Source organism: Accipiter gentilis, chromosome 32 (assembly GCF_929443795.1).
Source record: "Accipiter gentilis chromosome 32, bAccGen1.1, whole genome shotgun sequence".
In the NCBI taxonomy this organism is placed as follows: domain Eukaryota; kingdom Metazoa; phylum Chordata; class Aves; order Accipitriformes; family Accipitridae; genus Astur; species Astur gentilis.
The window spans coordinates 8,956,237-8,981,173 of NC_064911.1; the positions used below are offsets into that span (position 1 = coordinate 8,956,237).

Genomic DNA, 24,937 nt, shown 5'->3' on the forward strand with positions numbered 1-24,937 from the left:
GCCGCCGCAGCCCCCTCAGCCCCGCGGCGGCGAGGCCCGGGAATCCGCGGCCGGCGCGGGAGGCCGGGCCGGGGGCACCGCTTCCCCCTCGCAGAGGCTTCGCCGACCGCTACAGTGGCGGCCCGGAGCCTCCGCGGGGCGCGCTGCCGGCACGGATCTACCCACGGCGCGACTCCTGCCACCCGCCGCGGCCCGGCCCGGTCCGGTCCGCCCCAGCGGGGGTGCCCGGCTGCCCGCCGAGCCCAGCCGAGCCGCGCGGAGCCCGGCCGTGGCGCGGCCCGCCCCGCCGCCGCGGGGCGCCCTCCTCCTCCTCCGTGTCGGGGAGGGGCCCAGGCAGACCGGTCCCGCCGCGCAGCTCCCGCGGCCGGCTGGCGATCCGCAGCCGCGCCCGGCCGCTCGGCTCGGCGCAGGCCAGGCAGGAAGAAGGAAGCTACCGGCGGCGGGAGGGCGAGAGCAGCGGCAGCCGGTAGGCTTGGCGGGCGGGCGCGGAGGGAGGGGGGCAGGGGGGCCGCCGCCGTGCACCTGCCGTTCCCGCGGCGGGGGCGGAGCGGGGGCGTCGCCGCCGGTTCCCGCCTGTGCGGCGGTGGCGGCCCCTTCCCCCGCGGGGCTGCTCGGGAGCGGCGGCGGCCGGGCGGGGGCTGACCCGGGCGCGGTGGCGGCGCCGGCGGCTCTCCGCTGGTAGGCGTTGGGAAGGCGGCTGCGGTGCTGCCGGGACTCAGGCGTTCACCTTCCCGGCCACCGCCCCCCCCCCCCCCGGCTCTCCGCTTTCTTTCCTCTCCCCCTTTGTCTTGGCTTCCCCCTTCCGTTTCTTGACGGGCTTGGGTCAGGCCTCGGACCCGGGGAGGGTTGTTTTGGGGGCACCCCCAGGATTCGTTGTCAGCGGCGGGAGTAGCCGTAGGCGTGTTGCCCCTTAAGGCTGCCCGGCTGCAGGCGGGAGCCCGCTGAGCAGTTGTAACCCAGGGGCAGAGACCAGCCCTCGGCTGGCATTGAACGGCCTGAAGCCTCCCCGTGGGGTGCGAGCCGGGTGGGCTGCTCCTGGAGGCCACAGCCCCTCGTACCGCTGGGGAAGGCCCGCCAAGGGAGACTTATGTGCTGGGCACCTTCTCCTCGCTCAGCTCCTGGCCGGGCCCCGCAGGGTGAGGGTGTGCTGTCCTTGGCCTGGGCTCGGCGTTTAGGGAGGCTGGGTGGCTGCCCTGGCTTCCAGTGGGTCATCCCGTGTGGTGCGGTGCCGTGGGTAATGCTGGGTCCCGGGGCGCAGGTGTGGATTCACTCTATTCACAAGGACTCTTGTCGCCTGCCGTTAAGCCAGGACTAACTGTTTTCTGCTTTCTTATTAAATGGAAGGAATACGGCCGTTTAGGGTCCAAAGCTGATAGATTTGGCAGTTCATGGCTCAGGTGCAGAGCTGCTGGGTATTAAGCACAATATGCATTTGATTTGCATGCGTCTACAGGCCTTTTGAGTGCTTAAGGACACCCTGATGAGGACTTGCATTACCCGCTGTCTCTACATACACAGAATTAATGTGTCTCTACATACACAGAATTAATGTCTGCCCTCCAGGGGAACTGTGCGTAACGGGGCAGGGGCCAGGCAGGAGCTTCACTCTGTGTCTCCAGCGTGCCGCACAGCTGAGCCAAGGTTTGCAGTATTTGCAGTGGTAAAGGCCAGTCACGAATGACTGTATTTTCCTGACACAGGGAGGGAGCTATGTTTCAGCCAGTGCGGCGGGAAGGCTGAAGAAGCAATACAAAGTTTGGAAGGTGAATATGGATTCAAAGTAAGTACCAGAGTACTGCTTCATACATTGCAGTACAACAAGGAGGAAGTGAAAGTATTTGTTTTTGCTGTCGGGTAAAATAGTTGCTGAAAATGAAAGAACATAAAACCAGTTCGAGTGATTGAGTTGGAGTTTGTCCTTGGGCTTCATTAGTAAAACAGAAATATAAAGGATGTATTAGTAAACCACCAGTTATGTGTTGTAGCCTGTTAATGTAATTTCTGAAGAATAGCTTGGTTTTAAAAGCTGGTTTCACCTACAGCAGGATGTGATCTTTATAACCTGTTATCACAAGTTTTATTGCCCCAAGTTTCTTTGCTTTTGTGGAGGAAGTTTTATTTGTTTATTAAAAGCACATGAATGTCAGAGGAACTTACAGGTATATGGGGACAGAGATAAGCTGTTGACGAGTAAATGAGAGCTCAGGTGTCTCTGCCTGCAGTAGATAAAATGAAACCAACCCCTGTCAAATAGAGTTACAGTGCAATTCTCTAAATGGTACTGATTGTCCAGTCGTCTTTGCTAGGGCCTTGTGACTTTGGATTTACGGCAAGGATACAGTGTTAGGAGGTGGTGTGAGAATGATCTGGGCAGCAGGTGCACAGATGTGCAACCTTGTGTGACCGCTTAGCATCGGAACCTTTTGTAAGATGTGTGAAGTCTTTTTCTGCTTACACTGAAGCTGTTAAATAGTAACCTGTTAAACAATTACTTTTCTATGATGACAATTGCCTTGTTCCATTATATTTTAAGGGAACTGTTTAAAGAGGTTTATGAACTCAGATTTTTGTTCTTTGCTGGCATCTCAGTTTTTTCCCAGTAGATATTTTCTGTCACCTCACTTAATAGTTTTTGTGTTTGGGATAACTGTGAGAGAGGGGAAATAGGGTTTAGGATCACCCTGAAATAGATCTGTTCCTGCTGGGAGAAAAATTCACTCCTACTCTGGGCTGTTTGTGCCCACCTTTTTTTCATCTTTACCTTTCTTCTCCCACTGGAGCTATCCACAGCACACTTCAACCAAACCTGAAATTACTGACAAGCTGTTGTTGGTTTGAAATTAAGAGTTCAGCTGACCTAACTAGCTAGCTGTGACTGTAAGTGGCACTCCTACATTTAGTCCCTGTCTTTATTCTCCTGCTGCTTTGGATTCATCCTACATAGCAGCGAGTTAATATTCTCTATTGGATCAGCTGTTTTTTAGGACAGGTTTTCTGGTGGATCAGCCACCTGAACCATGGCTGTATGACTGCAAGGTGTGACACAGAGGGAGGCAGGGACCTGCAGCTGGGGGTGGGAGAGGGGAGGAGGGTGTAGGGTTGCACTTTCCCTAACCTCTGCAACCTCAGAGAGGAGGTAGGAAACTCTTTTTGGGTGGGAATGATTGTGGCATTTGCTGATTAATTGCACAACCAGTTATCTGATTCAGGGGCAGGGGGAGGAGATGGAACATGCCAAACGAGATTAGCAAGTCAATTCACTTTTAGGGGAGGGATGTGTCAGGCTGACCCAGGACACTGTTGAAAAAATAGAGGTATGACAAAAATGTGTTAGCATAAAGGAGCAGACCCTTGATCTTTTGGTGGGATGCTCTGTTATGTGAAGAGGTGGTAGTTTTCCTCCATTCCTGGGGAAAAAGCCTATGTGGATAGTGAAGCTTTCAAGTTGCCAGCTTTGACACAGCAAATACTGTTTGGTGGTGTCATTCAGCTGGCTGAGGAGGAGTAGTTTTAATTTGTGTAGAAAGATGGGGCAATAAAGATGAGAGGAGAGGGTCTCACACCTTTGCCTGCCCTGTGGCAGCCTCTAAAATTCCCAGGTTAATAAAAACCCTCGGTCTTGGGAAGTGTGTTTTCTTCAAAGGAGATTTTGCTTTAGCTCACCTCCCATTGTTTACTAGGAGAGCTTGTCCTGTATCCTACCAGCTTCCCATCAGGAGTGTGGCAGTTAAACCCGCTAGCTGGGATACTGGGAGGGTGGGGGTTATGCTGCAGACCCTGGTGTGTTATTTGGCATCCTGCTGGGGTGGCTCTGCTGTTAGCACACAGGGAGGCTCTGTTTGTATGTATGAGTTGCAGTGACAGCTTTTGCCTACATTGCCTTTTGTCATCTTACTCAACAGTTGGCTCAGATTTGCTGTGAAATAACAGTGCAGCTAGTTCCTGTTGCCGTACCTGTAATAGAGGGTGCTGTGCATCTTTTCCTGTTGAGGGGCTTTTTTAGTTTATTTGAATAAACAGGAGGAGCTCTACAAGATTTTAAACGAAACTGGATTGATGCTGCCACAGTCTCAGTCCTCCCTGTATGGCACATACGCACGTGAGCCTGCCTTCTCCATTGTGCTGGTTGAGCTGGCATAGGAAACTCAAGTGGTGAAAAAACTTTTTTTTTTTCTTTTCCAAGTTTTCTGACAATATGGTGCTCTGTGCAGCACTGATACTGGGACAGGGAAATTGGAAGAGGGAGTGCTGGTCAAGTCTTGCTGGCAGCATTGTTCAGCAGCACCCACTCTCAAGCTGGAGGAGTCTCTATTCTGTGCTGAAAACACTACAGTCATTTTTGAACAAATTTCAACCTCGTGAATTTTTCTGATGTGTTAAAATAGATCTTTGTAAGATGGGGAATTGCCTATTTGTAGTCTTTCTGGGACAAAAGCAGAGCTTTTTGACATCAGCTGGCTTTGGATCATGTTCTAAGTGCATCTTTCCTTTGTGTCCCCACTGCTTTATACTATGCTGACTTCTTCAAAATAGGTTATACATGATAAAATTCAGAAAAGGCTGTGATTTATATTGACTTAAAATTCTCCATTACATTTTTGATGTCTAGGAGGTTAGTTATGGTAATTACTTGTCTCTGAAATAAATAATTGCTGATTCAAATGTTATGATTAGAAAACGTTACAATAACTCGATAAGAATATTTACTTATCAGCTTCTCTTATTTGAAGATCAGCAATTAACAAAGGCAGAGTGAAGAATTTGCCACGTCGTGACTGAACGTACAAGAAGAAAAACCTACGGGGAGATCAACTCAGCAGTGTATCTTCCACGTTTGTTAACAGCCTACTATCGCACGGCTTTGGGAGGATCTTTGTTATTGTATTCTGAAGAACAGATAACGTTGCCACAAGTACATAAGTGTGTCACATAAAATTTGATACCAGCTATAGAGTAGATGGCTCAGCTTCCTCCTGGGATTCGCTTCATCACTTCATTTTCACGAGATCAGTGGTAAGTCTTGAAGTATGCTGGTGATCTTTGTTTTGGACAACACGAGTTTCATACTGTTGCCTTGCTCTGTTTCTGCTTTTTCATTGCTTAATATATACAGCAAGAAAATATAGTCAGTTGTATAATAAATAATGCTGACATTTAAAAGTGAGATACTGTGTTGGGGGAACCCAGACAAGACCCTTACTAGTCTAGTGTGCTAGAGAATAAAGCCTTTTGTCCTTTTCTTTGCAAGGTATGTATTTGAAGGGATAAATTTCAGATTTTTATTTTCAAACTCTTAGGTGGGACAGGTGCTTGAGGTTAGCTTTCTTTTCTTATGAAGAAGTGTATTTTCTCCCCCATAATTTGATGTGTAATATAGACTTGTAGGATTACAGTTTTAGTTTTTGCTACTGTAATATTAAAAAAAAAAAATCAACACCCCCCCCAAACCAACCAAAAAACCCAAAACAAAACCAAAACCTCTTTGCTTTAGGAAAACTAATCCTGCAAGTTGGATGGTATCAGTTCTTGTGCTTTCTGAGAGAATACTGAGTCAATCATGTGTGCATAACAAAAAAATACCAAATGAAAGACCAAGTGCTTCCCATTTGAGCAACTTTTATCACATGGTTTCTCTAGTAGAGCAGCAAGGACAAAGTCATTTCAGTTTTATCATTTGTGAGGATGTTTTCAGTTATGGAGGTGAATAACTCAACTTGTGGGATAACTCACTAGTTTTTTTGATGTCTCTGTGAATATGCCAGATCCATAAAACAACACCCTTGTTATGTAGAAGTTTGAGGCATAAAATGATTTTTGAAACATTAATTAAAAATTAGGGACCATAGTAGGCTGTGTGATATCAGGTCTTTGTACATATATATGTACTATTATTTACAGATGTTAATTTCAAGATCAAGGCTAGAATGAGCCAGTAGATACGCTCAGATCTCTGTGTATTGTTAAAAGCACCAATCCACAAAACATTCTTCTTAAACAACCGAAACTGCTGAAGGTAGAGAATAGAATAGATCAGATTGTTATCTTTCTGTAATGCTTGTAGTGACCGGGAGTTTGAGATACCCTTTTCATTCAGATGAACTGCAGAGAAAGGCCCAAGGATGCCAGTGAGGTGAGGTACAAGGGAAAATTCCTTCCCAGTCCCAAAGCTGGTTAATTATGTTCATGCGCTCCTGCTGACGGTATACACAGTCAGTGTCAGTCCCCCCATCCATCTCTAGAAATGGCTGATTTCTGTTGTTCCAGAGGAAGGCCAAAGTAAAGCAAAATCCTAAAAGCAGTAAGGAAAGAAAGAAGTAATAACCCACAGTAGCCAAACTGACAATTCACGGAGCCATCATTTATGTCCTAATTGTACCAGAAAACCAGAAGATAGAGTGAAATGTGAAATCTGATTATTAGTACATTTAATGTTGAACTGCCTTATAACAGCCCCCAAAGGAAGGTTATAAACAAGGCAAATCAGCTCTGCAGACTCCAGAGCACTGCCATGTTGTCCTGCCTCTACCCGTGTGCTACCAAGCTCCCTCCCAAAGCCAGATTAGAGCAGATGTTGTAAAGCAGTGTAATTGCTAGGATGCTTTTTCAGGCTATTGGAGAACATGAAAATAGTTGTCTTTCACTATTCCAAGATTACCAGTGACTTGTGTAATATTTTTATGTAACTCCTGGCTAAAAGTAAATCTGAAAACAATAATTTTCAAATACTCTTTTTTTTTTTTTTTATGTTGTAGGTACAGAGCCTTCATTTTTTCTCTCACTTTCTTGTTGTATGCCAGCTTCCATTTATCAAGGAAACCTATTAGTATAGTTAAGGTAAGCAAGATTGTGTCCTTGATTAAACATCCTTCTACTCCCGTCAAACGCGGAAGTAGTAGTCTTTTTCAGTATTTCCTTTTGTGAAAGGCAGTGTTAAACTTTAACTTGGAATGGTTTAAAAGATGAAAAACTAATAAAGCTAGTATGCAGTGACATTTACTTGATAAACGTTAGTGAAACCACACCTAGAATATTGTGTATACGTCTAATCTTTGGTTTTAAGACTTGAAACAGCTATGCCTACACCTAATTCATGTGAATTAATCCATTTATAGATAGTTAAGAGTTTACAAGTTTATGTTCAAATGTTTGAGAAAAGTTGCTTATTACTGATGAGTCTAACATGACAAAATTCAACTGGCATTTACAAGACTGTTGAACATATAGTTATAGTTTTCTGTACGCTTGGGACTCTGTTCCTAGTGAAGCTGGTGGCAAAATATTATCTAATTCTAGGTTTGTTAGTTTAATCTGTGGTCTTTATAGCTTGCCAAACACAGATCAAATCCCCCCAGGGCTGTATTTTATATAACTGATGAGCAACAAGGGGCAAAGCAACTTTATGTTAGTGAGCAATTTTGAAATTCTGCAGTATGAGGAACACCAGTTCACTGTAGCGTATAATAGTGGCTTCACCTAGCAAATTTTTCACCTAGCTAACAATTTTACTGATTTCATTGGGTTTGACACAGGTTCATGTAGAGCTAGAATTGTTAAATTTGTTGCTGTGTGGGTATTAACAGTCACAAGTGCATTTTCCATTTTCACATTTCCTTTCTGTATCAGGGAGAGCTGCATAAGCATTGCAGTGCTTCACATGAAGTTGAAGTCAACTCCTACAAAGAATATGCTGCCCAGATTCAGCCTGTCAAAAAGCCATCTAATGTATCTCAGTGCGGTTGGGAGCCATTTGGTAAGGGTTGGGGGTTTTTTTTGTTTGGTTTTGTTTTTTTTTTTTTTCTTTCATAATAATGACATGATATTCATAATTAGATTATTTGCCTCTTGCTGCTGCTTCTTCATGAGTGGAGGGATTCAGGAGATGTGTATGGGAGGGGTGTTGTGTTTTCCATGTTCTGATTGATTTTTCCAAAGAAAGTTAAGTTGTGACTTATGTCTTTCCTACTTAAAGTCACTTAAACAACTGACATTATTTTACCTGTTATAGCTATGAGATGGTTTCAGTAGATCAGTTTTCAGTCAGAAAATGGGATTTGTCTTTAGAATGTCTATTAAGGAAAAAAGAGTGAAGAATAAAATAAATCATTATAATTTTCTGCTGTTTTAATTCAAGGTCCAGCAATCATTTAAATGAAATTCCGTTGTGTTTATCTAAATTGGAACTTTTCAGAGTCCTTATCTGCCAGAAAGAATATTTTTCTCCCCATTTTAATGGAGAAAAATGGGGCACTTTGTTGTAGAATAGAGTTGACAACGTACTGAATAGCTTATGAACCTGGCCTTTCACTTAAATAGAAAAAAAAATTTGCCTACTTACAATTAAATTTGAATTTAATAGAGATTTTGAATCATTCCTTGACACTTTTATCACTAACAAGAAAAGAACATCTGTGAAGTATGGTCCATTCTGTCAATGTGCTAGTCCAGTCTATCTATCCCTCTATCCTAATTATTCTTTAATTAGCAATTAAAAAAAAGTCCTACTCTCTTCAAAGATAAATAAAGATCTGAGCTCTGGGTTTTCTGTGGACAAAATTCTCTGTATTAACTGCCTGCTGCAAGGTAATCGGTCTACTGATTTTATTTAGTCCCACAACTTTCCAAATGTATTGGGATGCAGTTAAACTTGGTTGCTCTTTCTTGTCCCTGGACCAAGGGGAGACTGAGTTTACTTGTCTAAAACACTAGTTAGCTTTCTTAATGGAGACTTCTGAGCTCCAGTGTCCTCCTTTTTCCATGAACACACAGGTTATTGCAAAGCTACCCCCTTGGGATGGCACTCTAGACTTGTTCTTTCAGCTCTGTTTTTCAGGCAACATAGCTGGCAAGCTGGGAGTAACACTGAAAGAAGGAATGCTTTAATAACTGTGACTTTATTTGCAAAGTCAATGGGAATTGTGGCTCCTTGCAAATACACAAAGTGTCTTTCTTGGTATGAGCTCAGGTCTCTTGAGACTAGACTTGGTGTTTCAGTCTGGGTGGAGTCCCTCCTGCTCCCTCCATCCTGCCTGCAAGTCCCATTTAGTTGTGATTATGGTCATTTGCTGTACAGAGCAGAACCCTGGGGTTTTTTTGAACTAAACTTCTATCTCTGTGCCTTATGAGTAGTTGGAAAATGAAATGAAAAGGCTTTAACCATTTAAAAAATATATATTAAGCTGATTCCTTAAATGCCTATATGATGGTGGTTTTTTTTATCCATTTTGACTGTTAGGACCTCACACATTTGCAACACATCTTTCCACTTTAATAAAGTCTGTTAAGGTTTGGGTTTTCTTTTGCCTAAGGACGTATAAGAAAAGGGCACCTTGTTAATAACTGATGTTTTTTTCTTTTCCAAAATGCTGTTTTGAATAAGGTGAAATTAAGAATGGGCCTACCAATATTTTCCTAATATGTTACAGGCAAAAGGGTCAGCTGTAGAGGTTTGGGGTTTTTTTTGTTAAACAAAAAGTTTTGCAAAGTGCATGCTTAAGTCTAAACGTGCCTATTGAAAATCAAATGTCAGTGCACATTCATTAACATTTTTCTTGTAATATGTAAAAATGGTTGGGAAGTTATTAATACATTAAAACTGATAATTTGTTTTGAAAATTATTCTTAGATAAGAACAACTACAAACAGTTACTGGGAGCACTGGATTACTCATTTCTGTGTGCATATGCAATTGGAATGTATTTAAGGTAAACCTCCTTTTCTTGGAAACCTGCTTTATCACTTTGTGTTAATTTATGAGGCTGTACTACTTCTGAGATATTGCCCTTTCCTACTGTAAAGTTTCTGGTGAAGAGAGTGAGAACTTGGTTGCTGAGTGAAAAAAACACATCATCCTGAGTCCTTGGTGGTGTCATACCTGTTGGTATATAGAAAGCTTCTTACTTGCACCCATCCTGACTGCCTTGTGCAGGAATGTTTTCTGACTTGCAGTCTAGCCTGTCTTGCCTTCATATGGAATATGAAGGAATATATGTGTCCTGGTTTCAGCTGGGATAGCGTTAACTGTCTTCCTAGTAGCTGGTACAGTGCTGTGTTTTGAGTTCAGTATGTGAAGAATGTTGATAACACTGATGTTTTCAGTTGTTGCTAAGTAGTGTTTAGTCTAAAGTCAAGGATTTTTCAGCTTCTCATGCCCAGCCAGCGAGAAAGCTGGAGGGGCACAAGAAGCTGGCACAGGACACAGCCAGGGCACCTGACCCAAAGTGGCTGACGGGGTATTCCATACCATGGGATGTCGCATCCAGTATAGGAACTGGGGGGAGTGGGGGCGGGGGATCGCCACTCAGGGACTGGCTGGGTGTCGGTCGGCGGGTGGTGAGCAATTGCCCTGCGCATCATTTGTACATTCCAATCCTTTTATTACTACTGTTATTACTGTCATTTTATTAGTGTTATCATTATCATTATTAGTTTCTTCTGTTCTATTAAACCATTCTTAACCCACGAGTTTTACTTCTTTTCCCAATTTTCTCCCCCATCCCGCTGGATGGCGGGAGAGAGTGAGCGGCTGCATGGTGTTTAGTTGCTGGCTGAGGTTAAACCACGACAATATGCTGGAATATATGTCCGTAAACTTTATCAGTCTCCAGCTTGCACATGTAGACTAAACTGATTGTCCTGGCTTTCTCTATAGTCAAAGGACAGAAGCAGACACCTCCTAACAAATAATGCCGAATCTATCTTAAAATGTCCAATATTAGCTGCTGTTTGGAGATGCTTCTCTTTATTGACTAAAACCTGAACCTTCATAACTTGAATCGTTAGCAAGGGAGACAAATCTCACTTTAAATGGCCAGAGTCATGTCCTGCTTTACAGGTCATTTGGAAAATGACTCCATAAGTAAATGACTTCCAGTGTGTTCCAGGTGAGTATTTCCCTGAAAGATGGTTGTGCAGATGTCAGCACTTGGCAATTAGTGAGCATGAAATGTTTGTTGTTTTTTTCTATCAAGTGCTAAACATTGCTCATTTGCTGCTGTGAAGGAAAACAGCAGTTACCAGTAAAGTTTCTCCTCAACCAGAATTGAACAACACAAAATATTCTTTATTTGTGAAGGCTTGGGGCATGATCTAATTTTTAACTATTGCCTTTCTTTTTATTTCCTTCTACATTCCAAGTGGAATAATAGGAGAACGGCTACCTATCCGGTACTACCTGACAGTCGGGATGCTTGCTAGCGGGCTCTTCACTGCAATGTTTGGATTGGGTTATTTCTATAATATACATAATCTGTGGTTTTACATAATGGCCCAGGTAGGCATGATGTTATTTACATACTCTGAGTTTCCATGGTGCTGTTTAATGTCGTATTGGATTTTTTTCAGTTGCAAACAATGATTAGTGGTTGGATGAGAGGATGTAAATGCTGGCATACGTTGTTGTTGATGACAGGCAGAAATGATAGTGGGTAGCCCCAGGTTTTATTTTTGAAAAATGTTTTTTTAGTGGAAGAAATCTTTGAAAACAAAGTGTTTCAGTCTGTGTCAAGTCAGTGATCAAATCGTAGCAAACTTAAGAGTGGGAGAGTTCTAGAACAAATGTATTTACTTTTGTCAGTCTGCCAAGACCTGAGTGATGTATCCTGGCTTTCTCTGCAGGAAAGTTACGTTTATACTGCTAATGATAAACAGTCTCCCACATTGGTGTGGCTGAGAACAGGCAGCTTCTGTAACAAGATCCATTGTGTGGGATTTTTCAGAGCACTTGTAGATCTAATCAGGCATCATGAGAATATTTACCATCAACCTAAAATGGAATTTAGATCAGGACCAGGATATGGTTAGCACTTCTGAGTCATTTTGGACAGGTCTGCACCTTGCCCTGCTGCTTTCTTGGTGCTACTGCAGTAGCACTTTCACCGCTGGCACGTTTGCATGGCATTGTGCAACATGGCATGCAGCAATACTAACTTGGGTACTGCAAGCTTTTATAACCATTTCACCAAGTCATCCGTTTACCCATGTCACTGCCCCAGCGCTCTTGGCTTATGTGGTTTCCAAGACAGGAGCTGGCTCCTTTAGGGTTAATCTGACTGTCTCTACCAATGCTGCACTGCCTGAGGTGGTCAGTGAATCCTGTAAGACCAAGGGGTGGTCTTGCACCACCAGCCTAATTGGTTTTTGTTGGGTAGAGTGAGGTTGTTTTGTTGCATGTTCAAATGCTCGTTGTACATGTGAATTATTGTATTGTGATCTTTGTGTTAATGTGTAATTCTAGATAGGGAGTTTTTTTAGGAGTTCAGTTAGGGTTATGATCTGTGCAACAGGGGGGATGAACTAGTTCTTACATCAGCCTCAATATAGTAAGTTTCTCAGTTTATTTACAGGTGTCTGTTAAGAATTTTAAAGTTAATGTTCAAGGTTACCCAGTCTTCCCTAAAGTTTTCTTTTTTTCTGCCTTGTTTGATTGCAAACATGCTTTGCCATATGTTCAAATTGAGATAAGTATTATGTTGCCGTTAGTGTGAGGAATTTGTTTCTCTGTTCAGTTCAGTGCAACGTGGTTTTTGGTAAGCATGTGATTGAATTACAATCTTCTGTGTTTTAAATCATAAAACAGTTGGAGAGATGTAGGTAGAGGGAAGAATCTCTGCAAAACATTGTAACTTGTTTATTCTTGGGAAAGAATGCTTTCAAAACCCTCCACTAAATTTCTAAATTCAAAGCATTTGTGTAGGCTTCCTTTTCCCAATGCAGCACTCAGCAGGAATTGTGTAGGAACCTGACTTATTATAGGGTATGTTTATTTATTATTATTTTTATATACTTTCAGATAGCTAATGGGTTGGTGCAAACTACGGGCTGGCCAAGTGTCGTTACATGTATTGGCAACTGGTTTGGAAAAGGAAGGTAAATAATATGTAATCCAAAGTTTTGGAGGTAAAAATCAATACATTCCGGGCTGTAATATTATAGAAAATTTAAATATCTTTCTTTTGATTCAGTGTTTTTTGGGATGAAACAAGCAGGTAGATCTTTGAGAGGAGTTTCCTTTGTTATGCTGATTAGTTTGACATACACTCCCTCATGTCAAAACAGTGTTTTGTGGTAGCTCTTTAGTCTGATGTTTAATTTTTCAGGTGAAATATTTCAGAATTGAATTAAGAATAATTCTTGCAAATATTAACAGTCTAAAACCATTTTTAATAAAGACTGTTATTATGCCATTTTAATGTGGAGTTTCCCGTGTTTTCATTTGGGTTTCAAAGCAGTTGTCAGGGTGTAACTCTAAAAGTACCTTTTTCTCCAACACACTTTCAGAAACTCCAAAATTTAATTAAAAAAAGAAAATAGGTATGGCAACTGGTTTAACCTTTCTTTTTGTCACTTTCCTTAAGTCATCTTTTTTTTTTTCTTAATCCTGCATATAGATTGCTCATAATGTTTATTTTGTCATACCACACAGGAGTTTTCCATAAATTTTGCAAGAGCTGCATGCTAAATCCATTGGCTCTGATACTGGTTGATGCATGTAGCATATACTAATGCTACTTCAGTGCCATCCATTGTAGTTACGTACCATTGAATGAATGTTATTGTCCATTGGTTCAAGAGAAGGACATATGAAAATAAAGTGTATGCTTTTTATATAAAATCACAAGATAGTTAAGAAGATGTAGGCTCAAACTAGTTTTCCATAGTCCCTGCAGCCTTTTTGGTGAATGTTACAAAATGCAGGGAACGATAACTGTCATGCAATACTGTATGTATTGGCGAGTCTGTGCAAAACAAGATTTTGCTTTGTGCAAAAGCAACAGCCTTTACTTTTAGGAGGCTGCATAGCGGACTGGTGGATAGGGCTCTTGCTTGAATGTCAGTGATCTGGTTCTTGTTTTCATTTTGCTACAAATTCGTGAAACATGAGCAGACCTCTTAGATCTTGTATTCAGCCAAAGGAAAAGATTAGGTTTAGTTCAAATTAGGTTGCTCCAGGTAAACTGCTGCTTAGGGCAAGGCAGTTTTCCCATGACTTACAAGGGGGAAAAAACCTGTTAACTGTCGTGACTTCAGTAGGATTTTTTTGGTTTACATTAGCTCAGCTGAAGCTATTCTACAGCAGCTCTAATCTGGGATTCCCAGGCAGAAAGCAGTTTGATGTGTCTGTTAGCCGACCCTGTGCAGATGTTATCTTCTATGAGTGCCTAGCAAGTCCAGAATATGATCAGAAAATACTGAATTTGCTCTACCTATCCTGTACAGATTGTTTTCTTCTGCATGATAAGTCTAACATACCCTGAAAGCATCAGATTATCAGTGCAGTGTGTTTGCAGGAGGACTTTCATTCCCAGAAGCATCAGACTTGGTGTGCCCATGCTACACAACATCTGCATATTTGTTTTTATCAGAGAAACTCTTATCCAGAAATATGCAAGCCCTAGTGGTGCCTTTAAATGCAAGGATGAGTTCTGTCGTGCACAGAGAAGTATTTAGAACACTTCTGTTAGTATTTAGGTGCCTTGAAATTGCCAGATGAAAGACTGTAGCATAGAGAAGCAGTCCTTTAAAGAACAATAGAATTGCAAATATTTCACTAACCCCACAGATGAACAGTCATTTTTGATACCCTTTTCTCAAGATAGTAATGCTTATTGTTGGAATAATAAGAAATGTTTGTGTTTGTTGTTTTTTTTTTTTAAAATACAGGAGAGGTTTGATCATGGGAATCTGGAATTCACACACTTCAGTGGGAAATATCTTGGGATCTTTAATTGCTGCTTATTGGGTGTCAACATGCTGGGGTCTCTCCTTCGTGATGCCTGGTGTTATTATCGCTGTGATGGGGATTGTTTGTTTCCTGTTTCTTATTGAACGTAAGTGCTTTAATGGGACAGAATTATGGAGGGCTCATTAAGGGTGAAGAACACCAGCTGTTTAAGCTAAATGTCCCAGTGCAAAGTATATTCCTCAAGCTATGCCAATATTTAAAGAACTTCTTCCTAGAACACTAGATGGAGAAGAACCTGTGTACATCTAAAGAGTTTGTATACTCAGACTCCGGTATACCCGAGAGAGTAACATTTCAGAATTCAGTACACTTGCCTGTTCAAGTGTATCATAGCAGAATGTCCCACCTGGCTGCAATGTATATTCTGTGCTACCATTCAACTCATGCCATCCATATTCTGTGCTATGAAATACAGAAGTCAGCTGATAGAGCAAGTTTTGTCACTTTAAATTAGAAATTAAAAAGCTTTGCCCCATCTTATCCCTACATAGACTCAGAGATATTAGTATGAATGCTTATTTTACTGTTACTGTCCTATCTCAGGAAGTAAAAAGTTCTGCAGATATAACTAGAATGCTGTAATGAGCTGGACTGCCAGAATAGCACTCAGTGTCGTCATAGGATGGGAAAGGTACCGTGGAGCACCCTTTCCTTTTTCTCTAAAGCTACAGTTACACATTTCTACCAGGACTACTTCTGTGTTACCTGTGCTGTTGGTTTATTGTTGGTAAATTACACTACTGGTAAGTGTTCTGAGATATTCATTATGCTTGTTTTCACTGCTAACTATGCATGGTATTGTATTTCAGATCCTAAAGATATAAGTTGCTCCTGCACACCATCCAGTGTAAGTGAATGCTTTTTGTGTTTTGATTTTTTGCCTCCTAATACATGTTTATTATGATAGTTCTGGAAATCAGATAATCTGCGTGGCCCTTTTGTGCCAGGCTGTTATAACTGACCCTGTACTTGAGGGAATGATTGGTCTTCTGTGCTTCACTGGTAAACCAGTAGCTTACTTTCAATCAAAGTAATGTGAATCAGGAGGTGAATTAGTTTATTTTAACTAAAGTTTGGAATAGATGATCTTACTACAGTAAACCAAGTAAAAACTGTTCATCTTTTTTTGATGAACTTTCTTACTTTCCTCCAATCTTCCTGGGCATCTTCAGAGCATTTTGACCTATCTCCTGCTTTTGCCTTCCTTGCTTAGGCATTGCAGAAAGAGCAAACAGCCCTTTTGCTGACATAGTGTCAATGAGCCATGCATCTATGGGCCTGAGGATGGAAGGTGGAATGTTCCCTTGGATAGAGGGAAGTACAGTAGGAGCACGTGGCTAGGGAAAAGAGGAAGCAAGAGATGGATAGGAGGCTGAGGTGAAGAGAGTGGATCAGTCAGTCAGTCTGTGACAGTGAGTTTTGTCATGATACAATATGGCCTTTATTTAACCAAAACTGACATTAATGAAGAGCTGTGAAAAGGAGAGAGAAATAATCTGTGCTTAGTGGTATGGGTTGCATGACAAATGAATGGTTTACTTTTTGTGGCATCACAGAATAATTTAGGTTGGAAGGGATGGGACCTCTGGACATTGTATGGTCCTACCCTCTGCTCATAGTAGGTCTAAATTTGACATAGGATCAAATTGCTTAGGGCTTGCCTGCCAGATTTTTAAATCCTCAAGGATGGAGATGCTGTTTATAGATAGATGATTTTTTTTTTATTTTTAAATATACAGTGTGTTTTTAGAATGCGTTGATCGTGTTTTACTGGCATCAAGGCAGTGGATCTTGCTATTGTATGAGAGCTTATACTTCAAGGGCTTAAATTTTGGCAAGGTAAGGAACTTCACTAAGCTGAAAATATACTATCATACCTACTGTCTGGATCACAAGGGAAAATGTGACTTTCTTGACACAAGAGTTTGAAAATCCAGCATCAGAGATTGACCACTTAAGGCCTTGTTGAAGCATGATCGAAGCGTGTGTGTGCAAATGTCTAAGCTTTCTTTGGGTTGCTGAACGTTGCATGTATACTTCCTTGTGCCATTGTGGCAGCAAAACTCATAACGTTATCAATTGTTTCTTAAAGGAAAGCTTTCTCTTTAAGTATTAGTATAAGGTTGTTCAAATACTATTTTGAAAGTAGGTTGGAAGTGGTTAAGCTCTGGTACAGAGATGTTTGTCCAGTGCTTTGAAACAAAAGTTTGTAAGACATTTTATGTACTCAAATTTAAGTAATGTAGAAAGCCATGTCAATGTAGAAAAGAAGTGCCTTAGAAAGCTTTAGCCACTACGTGAGAAGATAATTCCTTTCTTGCCTCGTGTAGCTGTGACGCAAGAGGAGGGAGGCAATCCAAATAGAACAAGAGAAAAATAAAAAGCAAGGAAAGGGAACAAGAAAGAGAGCATTAGGAAGACCAGCAGTATATAATGTCCCATAACAGAATGTCATTTGTAGCCCAGTTTTGTTTAAGAGTGTGTTTGCAGGGTCATCTCTGTTTCATGTTCCATAAGACCAAAACCTACAGCAGCGTGTTCTCCAGGCTCTTTCTCCTTTGGCTCCCAGGGACCTGTGGGCAATCAGGTCTGCCACATTTTCAACTAGCTCTTTGAAAGAATAGTAGGGGGAGACTGGCAAAGAAGGTCTTAAGGTTTCCCCTGTGTGAGGGCAAATCAGGGCTCTTGGGGAGAGTGTTGGAGGGAAGGTCCCAAGGGAATCCCACATATGTTTTCCAGTGCTAAGGGGTTATACAGCGAGATTGTCGTCACATGTAGGTATATGTGAACTATACCTTTTAGTTCCAAGTATCGCAGGTAGATTGTACAGGGATGATTGCTGTTTTTTTATCACCTCCCCCAGTAGTTTCAGATAGATGGCCTTTTACATTTTAAATCGTCTCCTCTTCTTGAATAGTGACTGAAGGCAACTTTTCTAGTCTGTGTTTTCTCTTCTTTACCAATTCATGGGGTTTTTTTTCTCCTCATATGAAGTACTCCTGATAAAGCTTCTGAATACTTCTAACAGTCTGTGGAACTCCTATTCTTAGTTTGTTACTGTGAGATAAGGTGTGCTCACAATGCGCTCTGTATTTTTCATTTAATTCGCTTTCATTTCTTAAAGGTAACTTCTGCCAAATACGAGAATATTTTAAGTGACTCTTAGAGACTCCTAACAGGAGGCATTTTTTTCCTTAGTTTTTATGTAGTTCAGAAATGCTCCCGTGAACATTTCAGCTGCTGTTTATAATACCTAGAGCATAATGTTGACAGCATTTGCTGTTAAGCTTCATGGAAGTAAATGTTTGTTGTTTGTTTCAAATACACTTCTGGAAAGTATAGCTAAAGAGTTCTGCACAGGATGTTGCTCATATGTCTCAAGGAGCTGGTATGGAAAAATTTGACATTCAATGTCTACTTGCCGTGATATTTTAAACAGAAATTTATTATTTTAGGAGCTTTTTTCCCCTTCCATTCACCACGCTTTGCCTCAGTCCCAGAAAAGGGCTAGCATTTGACCTAATCTTCTCTAGGGTACCAGCAAGATCACCGCTGCAGGCACAGTCTCATTGTGTAGGGATGAATTTGACCTTCTGTTTCCCTGGAAACCTTGCTCTCCAGAACAAAAGGCATCACTTCTTCCTTCCCTATTCCACATATTCACATCTTGTAAGAGGTTTATAAAAGTGCTTCCCCACCTGCCTTGGATGCTTCTCAGATAAAGATTTGCTGTTGTCTTGGGAAGCTGTATGCTATCTGAATTGCTCAAATACCTCTCTTCAGACCTGTGTGGTCTGCAAAGTACAATGGATTCTAAATCCTTAGTGAATAGGGCTCACAGCTTCTCTTCACTGCAGGGAGGGTGGTTTTAGAAGTTAAGGAAATTAATAAGGTAACAATAGAAGTTCAAGAAGACCTACAAGTGCAGATGTGGTAATGACAATGACTGTAAAGAAAACTGATTGCTAATTGAAGGAAGGTTCATGTGGTAAAATAGACTGTGTTATTACTGGGAACAAAAAAATTCAGCCGTGTTGTACAAGGGGTAGCACTTGCTAGCAGGCATAAAATGCTAGCTGTCCTTTTTTGCTCAGTCATTTCAGTGGCAACCTGAACAACCTGTGTATTTTTGCAAATAGTTAGAAATGTTTTTCTAAGACGTTAAAGAAAATACACACTTGCTTTGCTCATAAGGCTATAGTAGGTCACTTTGGACAGATGTCTTGGTTTGGTGCAGGCAGCTCTGCCAGCTGGTGCCAAAAGCTGAACATCATTGTGGAAGAATGAGGCCAGTTAAATTTAAGTACAACTAAAATAAATGCTCAACATGAGGGAAGGACTTAGGGTAGACTTATAGATCAGATTCATCCCTGGTATCACTATCTTGGGTGAGTTTGGTCTACTGTTTATTTGCAGCGTGATTGTGAGCCCAGCATTTCTACAGAGTTTGTAGTGGTTAGTAATCTGATTTCATTAAGCTGTCCAGAAGCACAGGTGGGGAGCCAGGCACAGAGCCTTGAATGCATGGTTCTTATTCTTTATTCACCAATTCTTGCTTCATTTGCTTGTATTCACCTTGGCTCTGATTTATGAATCTGAAATTTGTTTCAAGACATATATTTGAGTACAATAAAGTGCTTTTAAATGCTAGCATTGGAGGCTTAAACTATGAGTTTCCAAAAGGCTGTACTTAGGACAAATGCAAGTGAGAAGTCAGTGTGCTTAGTTAAGAATTGGTGCACTTTCATAACGAAAGTTAAAGAGTAGATTTAACAGCATTTGTGAAATGTGATGATTTAGAACTGTTTTTACTGCTTCTCATCTTCTCTCCCTGTACCTTTTTTTTTTTTTTTTTTTTTCCATAGGTAAACATGTTAGTTGCAACATGTTCATACAGACCTGTCTTTATGTTCTAGGAACTTTCTTTAACCTGACTTTGCATTTCCAGGAAACTTGGCTCTCAAACTCCTGTGGCAAAGTGCTTGTGCTTTAAAAAGATACTAGGCTGCAATTTTTATCTTCTGAAGGAGAAAGAAGTCTAAGTATTAAATGTGCAGCCTCTCAGTCTAGTACTTTTCCCCAGACATTTCCTCCTTACCACAGTAGATCTTATTTTTGACAGTCAAATGAAAAAGTCTTTCATTTTTTCTCTGCTGAGCTGCTGAATAAAGATGTAGATGACTTGTCTCTAGATAATGGATTTTTTTCCCCAGAGGTTACTGTAAATCACTTTTTTGACAAGAGCCTAATTTTCTGTAAGATAAAATTTAAAAAATCTGTTTTATCAGACCCTGGGGGTTTGAGTGTTGTTTGTTTATTTTAGGGAATGCATGCCCAAGACTGCTTGTGCCTCAGCTCTGCATTAAGCAGCAGAAATACTTTAGCTTATCTTCTGAAGTTTTTCACCGCCTTAGAAAGATTTGGTTGATGAATGGCAGTTTGTCTAAAGAATACTGCAATACATATCCTTGTGGTTTTGTTGGGAAGAATTACCTAGTGATTCATTTTGAATTAAAATGTTCAGTAAGGATGAGCATTCTTTTTATTTGTGATGGTGGGTTTGGGGAGGTTTATTTGGGGCAGGGTTTGGGGTTTTTTGTTTTATTTTATTTTTTTTAATGTGGCATCCAGAGTGTGATTAGACACTTAAACATCTCATCCCTGAGGAATGCACAGTGCCCCTTGTGGTCTTAGGTAGGTTGTCCCTACCTGACTGCAAACCTACTTTGAAGCTGTATGTTTAATTAGGCACATGAATCTTAACATCCCTGGTAAATCTTTTTAGACCAAGGCTCTCAGAATGATGTTTTCCAATGAATGCAATTTTGGTGTGAACTGATACAGTAAGGCACTTGTTAATAAGTAAGTATAAAAAGCAAGTCCATCTCGAGCCTAAAATATAGCTTGTTGCTTCAATTTCTGTACTGGGCATGCTGGAGGTGCTCAGACTCTTCATTAACCCTCCTGCCCATAAAAGCACAGTCCATTTCTAGGTTAGAAGAATATAGTAAGCATAAGCTAAAGGGATAAACTTTCATCTTAAAGGGATAGGGAAATGAAGAATCAAGGTTTTACTGAAGCAAATCAACTTCTGTAGTTGTTACTAGGATCTTCTGCTTAGGAGAAAAAAAAAAGTTTGCAATGTCAATGAAAGTTCAGTAGAGGAAAAAGCGGCTAAAGATGTTAAGAATTGTACAACTGTGCTCTGAATTCAGTCTGCTGCTTCTATATAAAAACAGTATGAAGTTAGCCTTCGAGTAAAATTGTGATTGCATTTTGTGTACATTGCCATAGGTCTGCATAAGAATTTTAAAACCCCAAAATACAAAGTCATTAAAGATGCTCCATTTGGGGTTGTGTTTATGTTACAATGCATGAAGACTTTTGTTGCAGAGACTTGATTAACACTAATGTAATCCTTTAAAAAACAAGCAATGAAAGTATGGGAATTTTTTGTTTTGTTTACAGAGTTCTAAAACCTTCCTGAATGGCACATCTCGATTCAGAGTCCAGATGCCAATCTTAAATGCTAAGGAAACCAACAAACCTCAGGTAAAATACAACGTATTGTTGTAAAATAGTATAGAAGACTTCTTAAAGCTCACATGGAATATATACAGTAGATTTACTATTGGTAAAGATTGCTCTTCCTTTTATGATGCTGAAATCTACTTCCACCTTTGTATGCAAATAAATGTAACTTCAGATGAGGAAACTAAGTGTTTTCTAGGATACTGCAGACTGAGCTGAATAAGGTACCGTGCTTACTCAGTTGGTCTTACCTTGTGATCTTCATACAATTTCAGCAAAAGTAATGCACTGCAAAATATTTTAAAGATAGACCATTTGAAATCTTTAAACTACTTATACTGTGTTTGTCCTGTCCTTGCAGTCTTACTTTTCTCCCTTTATAATGTAATAGATGTATATACTTACAAGACTATACATGGAGAATGGAGAGTTCTAAATATAAGCAATTATTCACAGAAATCTTGCTTAAAATCTCTAAGCGTAAGTGCTGGTAATTCTCACTAGAAACTGAATTGTGGATTTGCCCATTTGTGAGCAAAAAGATGTTTTATCTTGTGATGGACATTAACAGAAAATTTCCATTTGAAATTTTGTATTTGTATTCAGTACATTTGGCACGTCACATCTTGAGAGGATAACTTTTTTTTTTAGGTTCTTTTAGACTTTTACAAGAAAATAGAAGCTTCCTGTTCTTTTCATCCTTTGCCCAAAGAACAATAATTAGCATTCACCTGGTAGAATAATCACTGTTGATGAACATCTTTGCTAAGGAAACGCTTTACTCGTAATTTTGATCAGTCCAGCCTAAACCCCCTCTGTACTGAGTTTATTCGCGTTCATTTTGAGCTGCCCAAGATCAGTCTCTAGCCCAGAAACCATTTGGCAATATTATTTCACAACCAGCTGTAAGATAAGGGGAGAAGATGTAAGAGTATCAGCAGGTGTCTTTAGACAAGTTGTGAAGACAGAGCTAAAATATAGTCAGCAAATTAGTAGACAAAGATTTCTCTTCCAACTCTGCTAGTGCCTCTACTATCAGCCTGTGCAAAGAGTCTGCATAGCACGTGGGCAGGGAAGTCGTACCCCTCTCACACGGACTGGTGCTCCCTTGTGAGCAGGACAGAGAGACAACACAGACAGCAAAGCATGAGGGCACTTGCTGGCAATCCTGTCGATATTCTTCCCTGCCTGCGCTGCTGTCTCCACCCTGCCAGCTGGGTTATATGTTCGTAATATGGAGTCCTAACAACGTTTAGAAAGAGATTAATAAAAAATTAAAAATCCTGTTTTGTCACTGTTTGGGACCCCCTGATTTTCTGCCAGTGAGAGAAGCTAATCTTTTTTCTGTCAAAGCAGAGCTGACCTTTCCTTTTTACAGGGGTTGTATTACTGTTATAGTGAGCTGATTATCGCAGTCAGCTTTTGTCCCTGTACAAACAACAGATGTTTTGCATTTATGAGCTGGTCTCCTCCAAGCACACTGGAATGGCAGCTTTTACTGATTTTTTTCATTGACCTCTTCAATTACTGTAAAAAGAAAGCAAATATTCAGGACGTGCAGTGACGGAAAGCAGAATGTGTTTTTGGGTGCAGGACCTGAATAACTCTGTGTGTTCCTTACTGTTTATGTCAGGTTGGCCTCTTAAAAATTATACAAAATTGAGGGATAATGAATCCTTCACCAGAGATCAAGAGTGTGCTATATGCCTAGTCGCACTCCGTGACAAGCTGGCAAGACTGAACAGTGTTATCTCTGCCAAGCAGAGATTTATCATTTAGCTATGTGCAGCATAAAAATTCCATATTGTCGATAAAAGTTTCCAGCATGAATTGCTAAATAAGTTATTTGGACTTTGGTCACTTCCAGTCCAGTATTAACCCACTCTTCTTAAATAGGCTTAGATCTACCTGTCTGAGAAACGAGCAGCATTACCTCAGCCAATCCTGGTTAAGTTTGCTGGGCAAATTGTGCAAGAGATAGTCACTTGAAGACACTATCTAGAAGTGTCTTTCATTGAATCTAATGGGAAGCTTCACTGCTTAAATTGTTTTCTTTTTTTCTTTTCATGTTCTTTTCCCCTTACGTGCTCTTACCCCGCCTCTTTTTTTCTCTCTTTTTTAAAAGTATAATAGCTGATGGTTTGAATTGCTACTGCTAAAATAGTTCCAAGTTTTGAAGTTGCTCCAGTAATTCAGAAGATAAATACTTACGATGATGATGGAGTGACTCATGTGCCATAATATAGGTTTACAGTGCCACATCAGAGGTCTGTTTTTCCTGTCTTCTAGTTAATGCTTCATCAGGGTGCAGGGTCTCCTGTAAATCTTACATCCTATCTACCAATCCTGTACAAACATTTTTGGATGCTGCATGGTAGCTTCTAAAATTATGCTAAGTGTCTGGGCTCAGGTGCCTGGTTGGTTCCCTAGCGTTTTCTCCTAAAAGAAGTTATTTAAAAACAGAATTTATTTAGAATCACTGAGTGTAAAATAGCAGAATTGAATTTGTCCAGCACTTGGTTACTTTTTTTTCTTTCTTCCGCCATCAGCTTACCAAATATTAATCAGAAAGTTTTTATCTTTGTAATAACTGCTGGAAATGGAATAGCCTGCCGTTTTATCCTTACTAACCTGCAGCCAAATATATATTTGAGGCTTAATTCTTCACAAAGGCCTTACTCAAATGCACAAGAATTAAGAGAAAGAAGACAGTATGTAGAATACATCCATAGCTAGTAGAAGTACTCAGCTAGGTAAGCTTCTCAGCAAGCAGGTGAAAGTAAGGATAGCTATATCCCGTTCTCCTTCTGAGTTGGAAAAGAAGTACTGAGGACTATTTATACCCGAAATTTCTTTTTCTATGTACAGCTGTAAGATGTAAATTTCCAGTTCTATTCTGAGAGTTCACTTCAGTGTGGTGGATGGATAAAAATAACGTTATCCTCATGGCTAGACTGGGATGGCTTGTTCTTGTTGAGTGATAACTTGTTCCACAAGTATTCTTAGCAGCCAGTATTAGAGTAAAATCTTTCCTAGTGCTAGAAAGGAACTCGGAATTCACAATTTAGGTAATATTGGCAAACTCCAGGCTTTTATAATTTGTGGATTGCAATGCTCAAATGAAACAGGTGTGAAAAAATAAGTGATTGCTTAACATAAAGCACTTGGTATCCGTAATTCAGTTGGAAAAATGGCCTGTATTTAAATCAGTGAATAAGATGATTTTACAGAATCTGAAAAATGTGCTTACTATTTGTACAGAAGGAAGATAATTCATGCTTTTATGCAGAAATATGTTGTAGTACTTGGTAGATTGTCAGCCCTAATTAGACCACATTTGTGTAGTGGAATAAGGGCAGACTGGAAATTGTTTTGTTCCATTAAACCGTACTCTAATGTGTTTTTTGCAACGTGAAATTGTGCCACAGTAGAACAGAAACTTCATTCCATAATGGAGTGTATGCATTCTGACATAAACAACCAGACTTGTTTCACCTGATATTCTGTATATACTCTATACTTTCTATATATACTCTGTATAAAAGCTGTAACTTTCTGTTATAAACCAGATAAATTTTTTTTAAAAATATTCTGGAATTATTTGATTGCTTGATACATGTTGTGATGCACTGTTCGTTTGTTTTTCATGTGGTGTTGCTGGGGAAA

General features: G+C 40.6%; 1 protein-coding gene across 9 annotated transcripts in view; it reads left to right on the top strand.

Annotated features, from left to right (window-relative positions):
• The first annotated feature begins 343 nt into the window (after window positions 1-343).
• The window catches only part of SLC37A1 (solute carrier family 37 member 1), a 39,554-nt gene continuing 14,960 nt past the window's right edge, over window positions 344-24,937 (top strand). The window contains exons 1-12 of one of the 9 annotated variants that reach the window (XM_049835216.1): window positions 344-466; window positions 1,701-1,780; window positions 4,021-4,152; window positions 4,731-5,013; window positions 6,753-6,834; window positions 7,624-7,750; window positions 9,623-9,701; window positions 11,134-11,269; window positions 12,788-12,864; window positions 14,659-14,825; window positions 15,550-15,587; window positions 21,209-21,292. In XM_049835216.1, the coding sequence (XP_049691173.1) occupies window positions 4,958-5,013; window positions 6,753-6,834; window positions 7,624-7,750; window positions 9,623-9,701; window positions 11,134-11,269; window positions 12,788-12,864; window positions 14,659-14,825; window positions 15,550-15,587; window positions 21,209-21,292 (846 nt within the window). In that variant the 5' untranslated portion in view covers window positions 344-466; window positions 1,701-1,780; window positions 4,021-4,152; window positions 4,731-4,957. Of the gene's footprint in view, window positions 467-1,700; window positions 1,781-2,296; window positions 2,426-4,020; window positions 4,153-4,730; window positions 5,014-6,752; window positions 6,835-7,623; window positions 7,751-9,622; window positions 9,702-11,133; window positions 11,270-12,787; window positions 12,865-14,658; window positions 14,826-15,549; window positions 15,588-21,208; window positions 21,293-24,937 lie in introns of those variants that run through there. The other 8 variants (XM_049835218.1, XM_049835221.1, XM_049835219.1 and 5 more) reach the window with 8 other exon arrangements.